The sequence below is a fragment of the Amia ocellicauda genome, chromosome 13, assembly GCF_036373705.1.
Source record: "Amia ocellicauda isolate fAmiCal2 chromosome 13, fAmiCal2.hap1, whole genome shotgun sequence".
Lineage (NCBI taxonomy): Eukaryota > Metazoa > Chordata > Actinopteri > Amiiformes > Amiidae > Amia > Amia ocellicauda.
Genome location: NC_089862.1, coordinates 1,433,269 through 1,454,648, shown reverse-complemented (window position 1 = coordinate 1,454,648; position 21,380 = coordinate 1,433,269). Strand labels below are relative to the sequence as shown.

Here is a 21,380-nt window from a genome sequence, read left to right as displayed (position 1 = left end):
AAATAAGTAAAGTCCATTTTAACTCTAAAGTTTTAAGTATTTCCAAATTATTTTATTCCAACCAAATTCCTCATCAGCCTAAATTAATCAAATTTTATAGCCATCTGTAATCTGAAATGTCTTGACTAGTTTGTCCAAAAGTTGGTTGCCAGAGAGTTAAGGTCATATGGAGGAGGTCACAAGGGGACCTTGTTGGCCACTCTTGAAATACGAATATATTGGACCCCTGGTGGGGGGGGGGAGGGGTTTTCAAAATGTCAACCTAGAGGGGGTGCTGGCAATTTGATGACGATGGTCGGGGAGTTGAGGGCAAATTGTACACTGATAACTTTTTTAACGACATATCCAGTAGATTACAGTACTTAAAATAACCAGACATCTTCCAAAAATACTGGACAGAGGGTCAAAGTACATACACTACAAGGCCAAAAGTATGTGGACACCTGCTCGTCAAACATCTCATTCCAAAATCATGGACATTAATATGGAGTTGGTCCCCCCTTTGATACAATAACAGCCTCCACTCTTCTAGGAAGGCTTTTCACTAGATGTTGGAACAGTGTTTGGTCTATGCATTTGTGCAGGTAGCGTTCTCCTGGCATATTGAAACCCAGATTCCTCCATCGACTGCCAGATGGTGAAGTGTGATTCATCACTCTAGAGATCACATTTCCACTGCTCCCGGGTCAAATGGTGGCGAGCTTAACACCACTCCAGCCGATGCTTGGCATTGTGCATGGAGATTTTAGGCTTGTGTGGTTGCTCGGCCATGGAAACCAATTTCATGAAACTCCCGACAAACAGTTCTTCTGCTGACGTTACTTCCAGAGGCAGTTTGGCACTCAGAAGTGATTGTTGCAACCAACCAAAGACTATTTTTATGCGCTACGTACTTCAGCACTCAACAGTCCCATTCTGTGAGCTTTTGTGGCCAACCACTTCCCGGCTGAGCTGTTGTCTTAGGCCTAGCCTAGGCCTGTTGGCCTAGACATTTCCTTTAAACAATAACAGCACTTACAGCTCACCAGGGCAGCTCTAGCAGGGCAGACATTTGACAAACTGACTTGTTGGAGAGGTAGAATCCTATGACGGTGCCATGTTGAAAGTCATTGAGCTCTCAGTAAAGTTCATTCTATTGCCAGTGCTTGTCTAAGGAGATTGCTGTGTGGCTTGATTTTACAGTGGCTCTCAAAAGTATTCACCTCTTTTTCCACATGTCATTGTGTTACAACATGAACTCAGAATAGATTTAATTTGGAGTTTTTGCCACTGATCAATACCGAACATTTCCATAATGTCAAAGTGAAAAATATGATCTGCATTGTTTTCTAAATTAATTACAAATACAAAACAGAAAATAATTGAATGCATAATTAATCACCCCCTTCAGTTTTAGTAGATTTGGTAGAGGAACCTTTGGCAGCAATTACAGCCATGAGTCTACTTGTATAAGTCTGTACTAGCTTTGCACATCTGGACACAGCAATGTTTGCTCATTCTTCTTTGCACAATTGCTCCATTAAGTTTTATGGAAACCTTTGGTGAACAGCAATATTCAACTCTTTCCACATATTCTCAATTGGATTGAGGTCCGGGCTTTGACTGGGCCACTCCAGGACATTGACCTTTTTATTTTTAAGCTACTCCAGTGTGGCTTTGGCTGTATGTTTTGGGTCATTGTCCAGCTGGAAGATTAATCTTCTCCCAAGTCCCAGGTCTCTTGCAGACTTCAGCAGGTTTTTTGCACAGGATTTCTCTGTACTTTGCTGCATCCATTTTGCGTAATGGTGCCACTGGAGCTCCGGAGCTCTGTTGCTGGAGCTGGTTAAAAGCAGCTGGAGTTGGAGCAGCAATGTGGAGCTACACCAGAGCCGCTCCGGAGCTGGAGCTGGGGCTGCTGGAGCAAACCCGGAGCACTGCCAACCCTACCTCACAGGTGATCCAGTTTTGAAGGCTCCGCTAGCTGTATAGCCGTTAATGTTGAGAGAATCAGGTCCAGACAGATACCAGTTGTCCTTTCATATATGTAGCACACAACAGGAGATTGTTGTGTCAGATGCTTTCTCACCTACTGGAAATACTCTGTTTGGTTTAGGCGAGGGGTGCAGGAGGCAGGACATGAGGGAAAAAGTACAATTCCTCTATGCAGGAACAACCCTGAGCCCAGAAAATTGACCTACTTGTGGTGGAATTCGCACTTCTCTCCCTCGTTATGAAGTCCGTTAGATAAAAGGCATTACAGTACTGAGATATTGCACGTGTGATGTATTTTCTGACAGGGTAGTAAATAAGAATCAATATACACTATTACAAAGTGATTAAAAATCTCTCGTAGGGCTTCATTAATAAAGGCCTGGAATATGACCACTTGTGCTGATAAATGCCGTCTTCCAATCATCCCCCTTGCGCATGCGGATCAAGTTATAGGCACTGCCATGTCAAGTTTCGTGAAGAGGACTTGTTCCAGGGCAGCAGGTAACAGGGGTAGAGGGTAACGATACTTAATCATTAAATCACTGAGACTCTGGTAGACACGCAGGAGTGAAGAACAAGGAGCAGCAGGTGTTTGTTCATATGCATGCGGAAATACATATTGTCTGAGACATTTATTCATTTCTCAGAATGGAAATAGCAGTAATGTGCAAGTAAAACATTGTGCTTTTTAATTTTTTAATTCTCAGGGTCAGAACATTGATTTGCTTTGTGAAAGAGATGATGTGCTTCACTGTGATTACAGCACACAAACAAAGTACAGAGATTTTGCTCTCAGAGCGATGGAACGCCCATGTCCTAGTATGCAGCCATTGCAATTTGTTACACACCCCACAGGAAAAACATCTGGATGAAGTACTATTTGGAGTAAAAAGCTGCTGTTGTTTACACTAAAGACCTAAAATATATTTTTGGTATGTTTCCTATTCCTACATTAATATATTAGATGAGCCCCAGAGGTGTTTCTTCCATCTTTCCTTCCTTCTTTCTTCTTTCTTAGTCTTGATTTGAAAGCAGAAGAGAGCACTTTTTAGTGTACAATTCTGATGCTTTTATATAAGCATGCTTGTGCTACTGTACCACAGCTGTGATTGTAATGAAACACAAGGGGTGATATAGGCTATTAATGCTTAGCACAGTGAACTGGATTTAGGATTGTTTAATGATGGGAGACACCTGAGATCATTTGTATTTGCCCCAATACTTGTATAAGCTCCTAACCTACAGGAGCTCATATGCTCAATATTTCTAGTTTAGAAAACCTGTGCAGTCTATATTGTGTGGGACAGCAAATCTGTTTTCAGAAACAGAGCCATGTTGGCTTGTCAGTGTAAAGCTTATGAACAGCTGTAGTATAATTAAAATTATACAGCAAAGAGACTGATTTTGATATGAACACTCTTTCTTTCGCTGTATGTATTATAATCTTTTAATATTGGACATTTACAAGCCTCATACTGACAATGGCAGGTGATGAGAGAAGAGCTCTGGGTTACTAAGCTTGAATTGTATAAACATTCAGGTTTGCCAGAACGGAGTAGCTCCTTGCTGTACTGCTTTAAGCACATGCATGAGGCTTGAGGAGCTGAAAAGAGGGCCTTGCTGATAACCTTATGGACAGAGTTACATAAACGCTGGCAGTGTGCTTCTCCGGAAGAAGGAAGTCTGGGGTGTCCCAGGGGACCATGTTGTGGTATCTAATGTGTATGGTTTATGGCCTTGAAATCTTTCAGCTTCAGACTTTTACTTCAGTTCACGGTTTCCTGGTCTCAGACATACCTGCCGTGCCAATTAAAAACAACACCAACACTATAACACTGTTTGTAGACCGTCTCAATACAAGTGTAAATATTAATAGGTACATTGCACTCACAGGAGGAAAGGACAAATGTCCCCATGCTATAAGTAAAAAGCAGAGGACCTACATTTCCAAACCTGCCTTACTGTGTTTACAAAGGGGTCTGATATTGTTTTATTCGCAATTTTGACTAAATTAGTTAATTTCATGGTCTGGTGAGCAAAACCCTTTAAATAGTCAGGACTTGTTAATGGTACAGTAATTGGAAAAATAATTTCCCAGATATCGACATGGAATGACAAATTACAGCATCATGAATGTGCAAAGCCAGGAAAGAATGATCAACTTTTAAATCATCCAAAGATTGCCATCGTAAAACAAACATGAACATCAAGAAAAACTAGCGGTAGCCTGCAATGAATCAAATACAGAGAAGCGACATCCTGCATAAGAAATTGAATAAAGACAATAAATATCACTCATTGTTCTGTGAGAACAGTTCTAAATAAGTTCTAAACACTGATCAGAATGAGAGGAGCAGAAGCAAATGCTGAGGGCTGGGAAGCACATGAAAAGAATGTCTTCTGATGTCTTGCAGCTACATGAAGTTCAAACTTCACAGTGAAAGTGTTTACATGGAAAATTCATGCACATTTTTTGGTCCTGATGTTTTGTCCATCCATTTCTGGAAATACCTTACTATTCTGATTCAGGAAGAGAAACTATGCAGGTTGTGAGCAGGAGCAATAATATGTAAGGGATATCTGAAGCAGCTAGACTCCATGTTGCATACACAAAAATTATAATATACCCCAAACAGACAAATATATGACCCCACAAAAGTTTACAATCTGAAATCAACTCTTGCAGCCCCACAGAAACTGAGTGTAACATATTAAAAGTACAATGTGAATGACACGTTAAATACCATAGTTACAAGTATACAAGCAAACATTTATTATAATTTTTAAGTGCTATTGTATACTTTGGTTTAGTGCTTTGAATATTGTATAGATCCACTATGGCACAGAGTCTGACTTGGATTATTAAAGTAAACATTATACAAAATATGTGCCACAATTCCTCTTCCCTACACAAAGATGTGTATAGGTTGTGCACAATTAATTTTTTATAATAAAAAGTAAATAGCCATAAACAGAAACAAACCCCTAAGCTATGTATGATCAAGTCTCATCATCCTCATAAGCTGCATACTGAATTTAAATGTATAGTTTATTATGTTGTATCATTATCATCATCATTAGTGGTAGTATGAACATATTATTTGTCAAGTGGATATCAACTTAAGTCAGTGTTGTTTGACTGATAGCTGTAAGTCTTTATATCTAAGGCAATGATAATCAATTATTTTTGAAAGGATCCCTGAAATAAAAAATACAGGTTTGTGTTTTTTTCTTCTTTGTTTGTTCATCATAATGCAGACTTTACTTACCTCCAAAACTTTTGCTCATATCATTATATATGAATTGTTAGTATGTATTTGTTTTTCCAATTCCTATTACGATTGTTCATAGTGCCTACTAAGTTTTTCAGGAAACAGTGTTTGTTCCGCAAAAGATAAACATGTCGTAGAGATGATTGTTTTCTGTCTGTACCTTGAATTCTTGAAAATAATACAGGACACCAGGAATTATTGTATTGTTTATTTTCTCCAGATTGGTAGTGTTCTTCTGTTTGTAAAAAACGAATATAACTGTATTCAGAATATACAGCAGTCGGTATGCTTTTTTTAATTTAACTTTAACTTCCCCATTTTACTTGTTCATTAATATTCTTAATCTCAATAGGGTTTTTCATACTGGAAGGCTCCTAGTACTGGACAATGTAATTTAGTGATTTTACAGTTCTGTCTGTATGTGACTCATTAGGCAAATAGTGCTCATGAGCATTTCACATATTATATGCCCCTTTTTGTAGATTTTTAAAAAGGTAACTGACTGAATGTTTTAATATTTGCACTGGATATCCTCTGTGAACACTGTGGTGTTTATAGTGGAGCTATTATTGAGAAGGTTTGAGTAAAATGCAATGGAATGTTTGAATGATGGAGCTACCGGCATTTTCTCCTTTCTTGGATGTGGAATGCAGCCACATTGGATTTGTGACTACTGTGGGAACACATTTTAACATGGACTGCTTCAACAGCATGAATATCCTGGGCAAAAGACAGAAAAGAAAAACAGCATTGCGTTACGTTATTAGGTATGTTAATTATAGAAGTCCATCATTTCCCAAATTATGTCATCATCGCTAACGTGAAGTAATATTATTATTTATGTTTGTGATTGAATTCAAAAGTCTATGCAGAACAAAAAGAAATAAAAACAAAATAAACATTTATAATGTTTCCTTTTTTGTTTTTTTCAACTACGGATATACCGAGTGGTTAAAGGTGTTTGTTATTTTGTCTTTGTCCTTACTGGTAGAGTATTCTTTGTTAGCCTCTATTGGTCCCTGTTTTAGATTAGACTTTGCAGTGCTCATTTACTAATTTGAACACACTTATTCTACATATAAAATAGTATTTCAGTGAAGTGTAATGGGGAAACAAAGGTGTGTGACAGCACATAAAACACTCAATAACTGACAGAAACTTTCTCATTTAGGTTGTAGAATATATGTGACAAGTTATGTAACAGGAAAATGCTAATGATGTACACTAATATTGGTTAATTTAATTCCCAGAGAAAAAGGAAAACAAAAACTAAACCCTAATACTCAGTAACATTTTGTGTTTGTTTTTAATGCTATGGGCCATTTTCATAAAATATTTACCACCACATTATGCCAAGAACTTTTCCAAATAACAAAACAGCACAGTGTCATTTAAATGTCTTAGCCTGCTCACTTTAAGCAATTTATATATATATTTTTTAATTTCATTTTGTAACACAAAGTGTCTGATTCTCCCTGTAGAAAAAAGTGCACCAACATTAATGGGGAAGATTGCTTTTTGAATATATTTTCTCTTTGACACTATCCCACTGCTATCACAATAGCTGTCATTGTTTTTACAAGTGCCTGTTTAGTTACAGTGAGGGAAAAAAGTATTTGATCCCCTGCTGATTTTGTACGTTTGCCCATTGACAAAGAAATGATCAGTCTATAATTTTAATGGTAGGTGTATTTTAACAGTGAGAGACAGAATAACAACAAAAAAATTCAAAAAAACGCATTTCAAAAAAGTTATGAATTGATTTGCAAGTTAATGAGGGAAATAAGTATTTGATCCCCTATCAATCAGCAAGATTTCTGGCTCCCAAGTGTTTTATACAGGTAATGAGCTGAGATTAGCAGCACTCTCTTAAAGGGAGTGCTCCTAATCTCAGCTCGTTACCTGTATAAAAGACACCTGTCCACAGAAGCAATCAATCAATCAGATTCCAAACTCTCCACCATGGCCAAGACCAAAGAACTGTCCAAGAATGTCAGGGACAAGATTGTAGACCTACACAAGGCTGGAATGGGCTACAAGACCATCGCCAAGCAGCTTGGTGAGACGGTGACAACAGTTGGTGCGATGACAACAGACAACCATAGTCACCAAGAAAACAATTGGTAACACACTATGCCGTGAAGGACTGAAATCCTGCAGCGCCCGCAAGGTTCCCCTGCTCAAGAAAGCACATGTACAGGCCCGTCTGAAGTTTGCCAATGAACATCTGAATGATTCAGAGGAGAACTGGGTGAAAGTGTTGTGTCAGATGAGACCAAAATCGAGCTCTTTGGCATCAACTCAACTCGCCGTGTTTGGAGGAGGAGGAATGACCCCAAGAACACCATCCCCACCGTCAAACATGGAGGTGGAAACATTATGCTTTGGGGGTGTTTTTCTGCTAAGGGGGCAGGACAACTGCACCGCATCAAAGGGACGATGGCAATGTACTGTCAAATCTTGGGTGAGAACCTCCTTCCCTCAGCCAGGGCATTGAAAATGGGTCGTGGATGGGTATTCCAGCATGACAATGACCCAAAACACACAGCCAAGGCAACAAAGGAGTGGCTCAAGAAGAAGCACATTAAGGTCCTGGAGTGGCCTAGCCAGTCTCCAGACCTTAATCCCATAGAAAATCTGTGGAGGGAGCTGAAGGTTTGAGTTGCCAAACGTCAGCCACGAAACCTTAATGACTTGGAGAGGATCTGCAAAGAGGAGTGGGACAAAATCCCTCCTGAGATGTGTGCAAACCTGGTGGCAATTACAAGAAACGTCTGACCTCTGTGATTGCCAACAAGGGTTTTGCCAACAAGTACTAAGTCAAAGGGGTCAAATACTTATTTCCCTCATTAACATGCAAATCAATTTATAACTTTTTTGAAATGCGTTTTCCTACCATTAAAATTATAGACTGAAGCAAAATACAAAATTGCACTGAATTCCATTTTAGGTGTAACAGGACAGTCTGAAGACTACACATTCACTGTACAAAACAAGAAGAGTATTTGTGTCCTGAATTCGCTGTGCATCATATTTCTTACAGGATCATTGCTTCTACCATGGCCATGTCAGAGAACACACAGACTCATGGGTAGCTCTGAGCACCTGTTCTGGAGTCAGGTACGTGACCTTACACAGATATTGTTTTTTATTGTAATATAGCCCACTCTCTTTCCACCTTCTAACTGAGGTCAGGACTGTACATTCCTTGACCACCTTCCAGCAATTACTCAACATTTATCCGTTCAAGCTGTACCTGTAATACAGCAGCCTAACCTCTGGGCTGCTCAACACTCTTTTTCTAATGCACTTTCTTATTTAACTTTTTCCTCTTGCTCCTGATTACTTATGTATTGCAAACAGTTTTTAGTTTACGGTGACTTCTCCTATGCCTACCCCTCCCTTTAGCACATATTTAGGACTTAACTGTATAATGTCTGCACTTAGCTCATTGTTATTTTGATTATTGTGTTTTGTACTGATTGTATTACTGCAATTAGTAATGCTTTGAAATGTTTCTTTTCCCCAGTAAACTGTAAGTCTGGATAGGGGAATCATACAGTTATAAATAAAGTTATAAATAAATAATGTAAGGAGAGGAAATCTATAAATTATAATAATCCGCAATGTTGTATTCTCCATGTAAACAAAATAGCTTGCAAGATCCTGGAGTTGATGGATTCCCCTGGAAATCGTATTTGTACTTTAATACCCTCATGTTGCAGTGGTCAAAACCATCAAAGAATAAAGTGAAATTAAAAAAAAAAATTAAACTGAATGATGATGATGCAATGTGAGACACAAAATTCTAAGATTTTTTCTTTATTTCTTTGTTAATGGTCTCAGCGATTCATAAGAGCTTCCATGTTTGTGTTAACACCAGCTCCCATACTTGACTGCCTCATCACATAGATCCACTGTTTGGAGTAAACACTAAATGCAGAATTGAAACCTCAAGTTTTGTTTCCGAGTGGAACAATCTCTCTGTATGAGAGGAAATTAAATACCTTTTATTTTTAGGTAAATTTACACTACTAAATCAAAAAGACATATTTAAAACACTGCTCTCTCAACTTCAATTTTAGTCTCTTTCACCTAGGCCCAAGGAAACAGGAATTCTGGCCAGATTATTGATCTTGTTGGTTAGTTAGCCACAGCTATGGTTTAGCTTCAGGGGACTTGACTTCCTAATGTAAGTCGAATATCTGACCGATTTTATTGAACCTCCATGCTTAAAAAAATGGAAATGTGGTTTAGCAGTTGCCATGTCACACAGTAATTAGCTTTCAGGCTAACAGTGGGATCACCCCTTACAAAAATAAAATATATTTAAAATATATTATTCTGAAATATATTTTAAGATATATTTTATAAATATACTTAATATATTTTATAAGATATGTTCAAAATATACTTTTATATATCAATTATTGCCGCCTTAGTATATTTCATTTTATACTGAAATATATGGTAAAATATACTATATTATATAAGAAAAAATATTTAAACTTATATTGTTTAATATATCTTAAATATAATAAGAATAGTATAGTATATTCAGAAATATATGTAAACTTATATTTTTAATATATCTTTAATATACTATAATATATTTACACATATGTATTTTATACTACTAGATAATAATATGTGTAAATATATGTCCACTTATAATATCAATATACATTAAGTATACTGCTAAATATATAACAATATATTTCATAGTGTATGTATAGTATACTGTGAATATATTTAATTACACTGCAAAAACATATCATGTTATATAAGCTTCCATACATTAATAGATTTCACTTAGATGAAATAAGGAAAATGCAATGTACAAACCATGTTTTTTTAATTCATGTTTGACTTTAATTATCTAAAACAAACATCACTATAAGCAGAATACTGCCTCATTTTAAAGTTACACTAAGAACCAACCAGTGCAAAGAAAAAACTGAAAAGCGTGTAATAAGTCTTCTATACACTTTACGTAGATTTGTATGCAGATCATTTATTGTTCTTTTAACAGTTCTATAAAAAAAAAATAAGTCCACAACTGTGATACCTATATTTCTTGTTACTTGTCCAGCTGCCAGGTGTCGGCCCACAACTGAATGTCCCTTTGAATAACCTGTGCTGCCAGAGCCACCTATTTTAGTATCATCGGCAAATTTGACAAGTTTGCTAACTATCCCAGTGTCCAGATCATTAATATAGATTAGAAAAAGCAAAGGCCCTAGTACTGATCCCTTTGGAACTCCACTAACAACCTCACTCCAGTTAGAAGCAACTCCTCTAATCAATCTATCTACTTACATTACCCTGAATGCCTACAGCTTCCAATTTGAGGATCAGTCTTTGGTGTGGAACCTTATCAAAAGCTTTCTGGAAATCTAAGTATATCATATCATATGCTTTCACATGATCTACAGCTGCAGTTGCGTGTTCAAAAAATTCGAATAAATTAGTAAGACATGATCTGCCTCGTCTAAACCCATGTTGACTATCTCCAAGAATATGGTTTTCATTAAGATGCTCCTCTATTTTGTGTCTAATCATTTTTTCCAACATTTTAGGTGATGCAGGTGAGACTGATTGGCCTGTAATTTCCTGGCTCAGTTTTGTCCCCTTTTTGTGGATTGGTATGACATTTGCTGTCTTCCAGTCAGTTGGCACATCCCCTGTTCTAAGTGTCATTTGGAATATTTGACTTAGTGGCCTATGAATATTTTCCCTCATTTCTTTAAGTACTGTTGGAAATATACCATCTGGCCCAGGTGATTTGTTTGTTTTTAATTCTGCTAGTTCCTTTAGTACCTCCTCCTCAATTATCCTGATCTGTCTTAGGATTTGCCTGGACTGATTGTTAACCTGTGGCATGTTATCTGTCTTCATTTGTAAAAACCTCTGTGAAATACTCATTTAGAACATGTGCTACATCTTGTTCGTTTTGTTAAAGACTATGGGATTATATACAGCCCCGGAAAAAATTGACACCACTTAACATTGATTTCTGAACATAGAGTGGTCTCTTATTTTTTTCCAGAGCTATGTATATGTGTATATATATAAATATATATGCATACAGTGGGGGAAAAAAGTATTTGATCCCCTGCTGATTTTGTACGTTTGCCCACTGACAAAGAAATGATCAGTCTATAATTGTAATGGTAGGTGTATTTTAACAGTGAGAGACAGAATAACAACAAAAAAATCCAGAAAAATGCATTTCAAAAAAGTTATACATTGATTTGCATGTTAATGAGGGAAATAAGTACTTGACCCCTTCGACTTAGTACTTGGTGGCAAAACCCTTGTTGGCAATCACAGAGGTCAGACGTTTCTTGTAGTTGGCCACCAGGTTTGCACACATCTCAGGAGGGATTTTGTCCCACTCCTCTTTGCAGATCCTCTCCAAGTCATTAAGGTTTCGAGGCTGACGTTTGGCAACTCGAACCTTCAGCTCCCTCCACAGATTTTCTATGGGATTAAGGTCTGGAGACTGGCTTGGCCACTCCAGGACCTTAATGTGCTTCTTCTTGAGCCACTCCTTTGTTGCCTTGGCTGTGTGTTTTGGGTCATTGTCATGCTGGAATACCCATCCACGACCCATTTTCAATGCCCTGGCTGAGGGAAGGAGATTCTCACCCAAGATTTGACGGTACATGGCCCCGACCATCGTCCCTTTGATGCGGTGCAGTTGTCCTGTCCCCTTAGCAGAAAAACACCCCCAAAGCATAATGTTTCCACCTCCATGTTTGACGGTGGGGATGGTGTTCTTGGGGTCATTCCTCCTCCTCCAAACACGGCGAGTTGAGTTGATGCCAAAGAGCTTGATTTTGGTCTCATCTGACCACAACACTTTCACCCAGTTCTCCTCTGAATCATTCAGATGTTCATTGGCAAACTTCAGACGGGCCTGTACATGTGCTTTCCTGAGCAGGGGAACCTTGCGGGCGCTGCAGGATTTCAGTCCTTCACGGCATAGTGTGTTACCAATTGTTTTCTTGGTGACTATGATTGTCTGTTGTCATCGCACCAACTGTTGTCACCTTCTCACCAAGCTGCTTGGCAATGGTCTTGTAGCCCATTCCAGCCTTGTGTAGGTCTACAATCTTGTCCCTGACATTCTTGGACAGCTCTTTGGTCTTGGCCATGGTGGAGAGTTTGGAATCTGATTGATTGATTGCTTCTGTGGACAGGTATCTTTTATACAGGTAACGAGCTGAGATTAGGAGCACTCCCTTTAAGAGAGCGCTCCTAATCTCAGCTCATTACCTGTATAAAACACCTGGGAGCCAGAAATCTTGCTGATTGATAGGGGATCAAATACTTATTAACTTTTTTGAAATGCGTTTTTTTGAATGTTTTTGTTGTTATTCTGTCTCTCACTGTTAAAATACACCTACCATTGAAATTATAGACTGATCATTTCTTTGTCAATGGGCAAACGTACAAAATCAGCAGGGGATCAAATACTTTTTTCCCTCACTGTAACTAAACAGGCACTTGTAAAAACAATGACAGCAATTGTGATAGCAGTGGGATAGTGTCAAAGAGAAAACATATTCAAAAAGCAATCTTCCCCATTAATGTTGGTGCACTTTTTTCTACAGGGAGAATCGGACACTTTGTGTTACAAAATGAAATTAAAAAAAATATATATAAATTGCTTAAAGTGAGCAGCCTAAGACATTTAAATGACACTGTGCTGTTTTGTTATTTGGAAAAGTTCTTGGCATAATGTGGTGGTAAATATTTTATGAAAATGGCCCATAGCATTAAAAACAAACAAAAATGTTACTGAGTATTAGGGTTTAGTTTTTGTTTTCCTTTTTCTCTGGGAATTAAATTAACCAAGATTAGTGTACATCATTAGCATTTTCCTGTTACATAACTTGTCACATATACTATATTATTGTGTTATCCATCCCAATTAACTATATCACCAAAAAGGATTCTACAACCTAAATGAGAAAGTTTCTGTCAGTTATTGAGTGTATGTGGGCAGTGCAGGATTTCAGTCCTTCACGGCGTAGTGTGTTACCAATTGTTTTCTTGGTGACTATGGTCCCAGCTGCCTTGAGATCATTAACAAGATCCTCCCGTGTAGTTCTGGGCTGATTCCTCACCGTTGTCATGATCATTGAAACCACGAGGTGAGATCTTGCATGGAGCCCCAGACCAAGGGAGACTGACAGTTATTTTGTGTTTCTTCCATTTGCGAATGATCGCACCAACTGTTGTCACCTTCTCACCAAGCTGCTTGGCGACGGTCTTGTAGCCCATTCCAGCCTTGTGTAGGTCTACAATCTTGTCCCTGACATCCTTGGACAGCTCTTTGGTCTTGGCCATGGTGGAGAGTTTGGAATCTGATTGATTGATTGCTTCTGTGGACAGGTGTCTTTTATACAGGTAATGAGCTGAGATTAGGAGCACTCCCTTTAATATATTGCAATATATTTCATTTTCGTAAGGGGCTATTTGGACATTTTGTTTTACTTCAAAATCAAGATAAACAGCAAATGGACCTTACTCAAATGACTTAAATGATGGGAAGCTCTATACAATATAGCAGGATTAGTCTGGTCACGTGTATGTCTGTTGGCCTTTCTTAAAAAATTGTATGTATGGAAATTTAGTTTTTTTTGTGTGCTTTGTACTCAATCCTATTTTATTAAAACCCACAAAACCTGCAAGTCAGCAAAGCCCAGCATACCCCACTCCCACTGTTGTATTTCTCTGGAGACTTAAGAGGTTTTTAAATATATATATATTTCCATATATATTCTCAGGGTACTCACACATTCATAGTCAAGTAGACCTGTGAGTTTTGCATTATGTGAAGCCAGAAATGCCTTAGTGTGTAACAAATCCATATAGGCAATGTGAAATTTGCATTGTTAAACTTAAGAACATAAGAATATAAGAAAGTTTACAAACGAGAGGAGGCCATTCGACCCATCGTGTACGGTGGCCCTGAAGTGCAACTGCTGAAAAAGTAGCTGCGAGATTTGTGGTGCTGAAAAAATAAAACAGCAGCTGCGACATTTGCAGCGGCTGCGAGATTTGGAAGTGCAGAAAAAATAAATCAGGGGCTGCAACATTTGCAGTGGCTGCAAGATTTGGAAGTGCTGAAAAAATAAAGCAGCTGCTGCAGCATTTTCAGAAGCAATTACGGAAAGGGAGGGTACATTGTAAATATATTTGACTGATGCCATTGGACAGCAAGCAAGTCACGTCGGCAGAGCTGCTTCTCCAGAAGAGTCAACAGATTTTGAGAAAGCGGCGCCAACTTCACAGTGCGCAAAGTATTAATATTAATATTGTCGTGATCTTCTGCTCTCTATCACTCTATCACCACTTTGTGGTGACATATTAAGAGTTATAGGGCTGTCCTAAAATGTATTAGAAATTAATGAAAGCTTATGGTATCACTAATTTAACTAAACATGTATATTTTCATATACAATTACAGTACTCAGCCTATATGTAAACTCTAAGAAGTGAAGGTTCTAATAAGAACCTTTTTGGATTCCCAGGGTTGATACTGTGGAGGAAATCTTAAGGTTCTTATTAGAACCCTTTACCAAGGTTCCCTGCAAACAAGGATCCTTAAAGAACGTTGAATGTATGTTAAATCAATCACGATCGTGATGAAAAAGGGTTCTTAAATGCTCCCTAATATATCACCACAAAGTGGATAGAGAGCAGAAGATCACAACAATATTAATATAATACTTCGTGCACTACGCAGTTGGCACCATATCTCAGATTTTACTGACTGTTCTGGAGAAGCAGGCTCGGCCAACGTGACTTGCTTGCTGTCCAATGGCATCAGTCAAATATATTTACAATGTACCCTCCCTTTCCGTAATTGCTTCTGAAAATGCTGCAGCTGATGCTTTATTTTTTTCAGCACTTCCAAATCTCACAGACGCTGCAAATCTCGCAGCTGCTGTTTTATTTTTTCAGCACCACAAATCTCGCAGCCACTGCTTTATTTTTTTAGCAGTTGCACTTCAGGGCCACCGTAATCGTGCTTGTTTGATGTCCATTATTAAATAAGTGATCCAAGGATCCCAAATGTTCCCAAATTTTCAGCTACATCGCTGTGGAGTTTGTTCCAGATTTTGACAACTCTGTGTGAAGAAGTGTCTCCTGTTTTACGTCTTGAATGCTTTGAAGCCCAATTTCCATTTGTGTCCCCGGGTGTGTGTGTCCCTGCTGATCTGGAAAAGCTCCTCTGGTTTGATGTGGTCGATGCCTTTCATGATTTTGAAGACTTGAATCAAGTCCCCATTTAGTCTCCATAACATACAGATACATGGAGGTTATACTCTATGAATATAACTAATTAATTTATTTGAAGCTGCTTCTCCACATTGTAGTGAAGTGAGAGGGTGGACAGCTATACATAGAGCAGAAAAAGAGAAAAACGCATGTGTCCAATATGCAAATGGCCTTAGGTCAATCATAATTGAGCATTTGCTTTTGAGAGAATTTAGTGAAAGCACTAGTGTGCATTTACTACATGTGTAACATTAATCTACATTGATTCTGTCAATGCAGTAACTAAAATTAAATGATATATACACTACAGGCCAAAAGTATGTGGACACCCCTTCTAATTAGTGGATTATGCTAGGTCAGCTGTTGACAGGTGTATACAATCAAGCACACAGCCATGCAATCTCTATAGAAAAACATTGGCAGTAGAAGGGGCGGTACTGAAGAGCTCAGTGACGTCACAGGAGGCCACCTTTCCAAGAAGTCAGTTTGTCAAATTTCTGCCCTGCTAGAGCTGCCCCATTCAACTGTAAGGGCCATTATTCTGAAGTGGAAATGTCTAGGAGCAACAACAGCTCAGTCGCAAAGTGGTAGGCCACACAAGCTTACAGAACAGGACTGCTGAGTGCTGAAGCAATTAAGTGTGTAAAAATTGTCTGTCCTCGGTGCAACAATCACTACTGAGTTCCAAACTGCCTCTAGAAGGAACATCAGCACAATAACTGTTTGGCGGGAGCTTCATGAAATGGTTTTCCATGGCTGAGCAGCCACACAAAAAAGCCTAAGATCATCATGCACAATGCCAAGTGTCGGCTGGAGTGGTGGTCTGGAGCCATTGGTCTGGAGCAGTGGAAACACATCTGGGTTTGGTAGATGCCAGGAGAATGCTACCTTCCCAAATGCATAGTGCCAACTGTAAAGTTTGGTGGAGGAGGAATAATGGTCTGGGGCTCTTTTTGATGGTTTGGGCTAGGCCCCTTAGTACCAGTGAAGGGACATTTTAACACTACAGATACAATGACATTCTAGATGATTTTGTGTTTTCAACATTGTGGCAACAGTTTGGGGAAGGCCCTTTCCCGTTTCAGCATGACAATGCCCCCATGCACAAAGCGAGGTCCATACAAAAGTGGTTTGTCGAGATTGGTGAGGAAGAACTTGACTTGCCTGTACAACACCTCAACCTTTGGGGTTAATTGGAAAGCCAACTAGGCCTGGCTCTCAATCACCCAACATCAGTGCCCGACCTAAAAGCAATATTCCAACCTCTAGTGGAAAGTCTTCCCAGAAGAGTGGAGGCTGTTATAGCAGCAAAGGGGGGACCAACTTAAGCCCATGATTTTAGAATGAGATGTTTGACGAGCAGGTGGCCACATACTTTAGGTCATGTATATTTACAGTGCATCCAGAAAGTATTCACAGCGCTTCACTTTTTCCACCTTTTGTTATGTTACAGCCTTATTCCAAAATTGATTAAATTCATTATTTTCCTCCTCTTCCTTCCTTTTCTACAAACAATACCCCATAATGACAACATGAAAGACATTTGTTTGAAATCTTTGCAAATTTATTACAAAAAAAAAAAAAAAAAAAGTACATGTACATGTACATAAGTATTCACAGCCTTTGCGCATTACTTTGTTGAAGCACCTTAGGCACCAATTATAGCCTCAAGTCTTTTTGAGTATGATGCTACAAGCTTGGCACACCTATTTTTGGGCAGTTTCCCCCATTCTTCTTTGCAGAACCTCTCAAGCTCAATCAGGTTGGATGGGAGCGTCAGTGCACAGCCATTTTCAGATCTCTCCAGAGATGTTCATTCGGGTTCAAGTCTGGGCTCTGGCTGGGCCACTAAAGACATTCACAGAGTTGTCCTGTAGCCACTCCTTTATCATCTTCGCTGTGTGCTTATGGTCGTTGTCCTGTTGGAAGATGAACCTTCACCCCAGTCTGAGGTCCAGAGCGCTCTGGAGCAGGTTTTCATCAAGGATGTCTCTGTACATTGCTGCATTCATCTTTCCCCCGATCCTGACTAGTCTCCCGGTTCCTGCCGTTGAAAAAACATCCCCACAGCATGATCCTGCCACCACCATGCTTCACTGTAGGGATGGTATTGGCCAGGTGATGAGCGATGCCTGGTTTCCTCCAGACATGAGTTCAATCTTTGTTTCATCAGATCAGATTTAGTTTCTCATGGTCCGAGAGTCCTTCAGGTGCCTTTTGGCAAACTCCAGGCGGGCTGTCATGTGCCTTTTACTGAGGAGTGGCTTCCGTCTGGCCACTAACATACAGGCCTGATTGGTGGAGTGCTGCAGAGATGGTTGTTCTTCTGGAAGGTTCTCCTCTCTCCACAGAGATACGCTGGAGCTCTGTCAGAGTGACCATCGGGTTCTTGGTCACTTCCCTGACTAAGGCCCTTCTCCCCTGATAGCTCAGTTTGGCCGGGCAGCCAGCTCTAGGAAGAGTCCTGGTGGTTCCAAACTTCTTCCATTTATGGATGCTTCAGAAATTTTTCTGTACCCTTCCCCAGATCTGTGCCTCCATACAATCCTGTCTCGGAGGTCTACAGACAATTCCTTGGACTTCATGGCTTGATTTGTGCTCTAACATGCACTGTTAACTGTGGGACCTTATATAGACAGGTGTGTGCCTTTCCAAATCATGTCCAATCAACTGAATTTACCACAGGTGGACTCCAATCAAGTTGTAGAAACATCTCAAGGATGATCAGTGGAAACAGGATGCACCTGAGCTCAATTTTGAGTGTCATGGCAAAGGCTGTGGATACTTATGTAGATGTGCTTTTTTTGTTTTTTATTTATAATAAATTTGCAAAGATTTCAAACAAACTTCTTTCACATTATCATTATGGGGTATTGTTTATAGAATTTTGAGGAAAATAATGAATTGAATCCATTTTGGAATAAGTCTGCAACATAACAAAATGTGGAAAAAGTGAAGCGCTGTGAATACTTTCCGGATGCACTGTATATAGTTTTTGAAAGACAGCACTTAACTGAATTAAAAAAGCTATGTGTACAGTTAATCAAACTTTATCTTTTTTTGAGGGGAGCTAGACAAAGCCAATGTGTAAACTGTCCCCAAAACATTGAATAACTGAAGTGCATGAACAAGACATTGAAGAAGGTTTAATTAAGGTTATCTTTTAAATTACTATTAAAAGGCTAATAATGTTTTTCTCTTTATCTCTCTGCCTTCTGCATTGCAGTATTTACTCCCATCCAACTCATGGAACACTCCATGGCACATGGCACACTCCATGACCACATAACACAGAAGAAAAAAAAAAACATCCAATAAATACAGCCACTGGGTACTAGATAAGACAGTGCCTGTCTAAAAACTTTAAAGACAGCAGAATGAGGTTTCTTGTTCCCCTGAGATTTAACCAGCAAGAGGAAACTAAGCCCCTCCCTCACATTTCCCTTCCCCTGTGCTGTTGATTATAAGAAGGAATGTGACTCTTCAGCAGCACTAGCCCTGTGACCTGCTCAGCTGATTACTTTTAGACTTTCCAGCTTAATTCTTTTTTTTTTTTTCAGCCCCCCTGGTCTGGCAACTCTTCTGTAGGACAGTGCTGCTCACATCTAAGAACATAAGAAAATAAGAAAGTTTACAAACGAGGCTCAGAGCAGGACACAGGGGGACTAAAGTGTAGGTCTGCGGGCGAATCAAGGGAAAATATGGAGTGGCAGCCCCACATCATTAACAATATGCGCCAGACAATTATTCTACGCCTTTTATATTTAGACATGGACAGAGGCTTGACATAAGGGATGGCTATCCACATTTGAATGAATACTTGTTTTATAATATATATTAAGGTATGTATTCCTAGTCAGCAATGCGATAGAAAGCATATTAGGGAGTGCCATGAAATAGGTTTACTGCATGAAATTAAGAAAGGCAAAGTATTAGTCTCCTCTAGGTCTTAACCACACAAGAAAAACACAGACCAGCTGGTCCTTTAATGATGGTCACTTTTTAAAAAAAATGTTGCTACTGCAAATTTTTGTTGATGTTGTAGTACTATCAGCTGGAACAAACAAGGATGGGTTTTCTATATTCTGGTGAATCATACTTAGATTTGTGATCTTGTGTTCATAGATTAATACATGTTCATACACTGGGTTAAATGTATGTATTTAGTTATGTGGGTGTTGTTCTAACCATGTGTGGTTTATCTCCCAGCCTTTGAAAAGTCTACGTTCAGATATTTTCTTTGAAATTAGCTACGCAAGTCTGAAAGCAAGTGTGTGCCTTTTTGCTTAAACACTGACCAATAGGTTTCAGGCCCTGCTTCCAGTAAGTTATTGTTCTGGTTACTCTGTATTTCCTCTAACATTTCCAGCAAGTTCAACAATGAGGAAATCACAAGAATCTGCAGTTTCATAGCCCCTTTCATCAGAAGGAAAACAACAAGCTTTTTGAAAAGAAAAAAGTGAAATTCAAAGAAACAGTCAGGAATTGATGGGTATGGTAATCACCTTATTCTATTAGAGGTGAAACAGAGTAGTGTTTCAGACACAATGAGCATTGTTACCAGTCAGCAGCTGTGAAGCAGAATATAAAGCATAACCTCTCTGGTTCAGGCTCTGGCTTATATATGTTTTTTCCAGTTTATCCAATTATTTTTTAAATATTTTATTGTGTTGTCTTCTATTTTGTATTGTTATTTTTTATGTTCACTATATTTGTATATTTTGTGATTGCCAGCTTATTAAGTGTATTCAATGCACTTATCTTTTTCTGTAGTGGAAATTGAGTGTAATTATAATAATGTGCAATTTACAGAATGTTAAGCAATAGCTTGGAGTTAATTAAGGGAGTTCTACAAATGGGCTGTAAGTTGGGGAAGGTTTCTTATCTAATGATCCCTGTGGAAGGTGACTTGTTTTTTTTTTAATTACTTCAAAATTTGTATTAGTAATTTGAATTAACAGGACACTCCTGCAAGGGAACTGATGTACTGCTCTGTCGAACACTGCCATTTACAGTATAGAGTCACAGAGTATGCCACATGTTAGCTCAACTGCCACCTAGCTGTGTTGGAGAGAAATACCGCACCTTGACAAATGTTGAAACAAATGTTATCTTAATTATCTTAATAAACAAATGCTGGTTAATTTGGAAAGTATATTATATATGAACAGTTTTTAGTATTAAATCACTGCTTAGCAGATTGCTTAGCAGATGTCCAGGTCCCAGGCAAATAACGGCTTATGGTGAATACAAAAATTTGATATACAAAATAGGAATGGAATCACAAAACAAAATCATATAAATATGCAAAATGTGCACAAAATAGTGGGTTCATTACAGTGCATAAATGGTAATATTAAAAATCTCATCATAAGGTGCAGTGCAAACAGAGGCATCTAGAGTTGTCACTATTTAATGTGCAGCAGTGCAAATCATATTTCATCCAGGGGGTACACCAGGCACACGTGTATGCAGCCATGGATGTTGAAGGTAAGATTTTAGGCTGGTTGATGTAGATAAAGGTGGTCAGAATTCATATCAAAATTACTCTAGTGTGCATTAAACATGACTAATAATGTAGCTGTCTTGTCAGACCTCCAAAGTAAAAGAGATTTTTAATGGCAAAGTTAAAATCAATAGGAATTGTAACTACAGTGAGGGAAAAAAGTATTTAATCCCCTGCTGATTTTGTATGTTTGCCCACTGACAAAAAAATGATCAGTCTATAATTTTAATGGTAGGTGTATTTTAACAATGAGACCCAGAATAACAACAACAAAATTGAGAAAAACGCATTTCAAAAAAGTTATAAATTTATTTGCATGTTAATGAGGGAAA

The 21,380-nt window shown here is 38.6% G+C and overlaps 1 protein-coding gene across 2 annotated transcripts in view; it reads left to right on the top strand.

Annotated features, from left to right (window-relative positions):
• The window catches only part of adam19a (ADAM metallopeptidase domain 19a), a 175,903-nt gene that overhangs the window by 109,939 nt on the left and 44,584 nt on the right, over nt 1-21,380 (top strand). For both annotated transcript variants that reach the window (XM_066719673.1, XM_066719672.1), the window contains exon 5: nt 8,290-8,366. In XM_066719673.1, the coding sequence (XP_066575770.1) occupies nt 8,290-8,366 (77 nt within the window). The remainder of the gene's footprint in view (nt 1-8,289; nt 8,367-21,380) is intronic.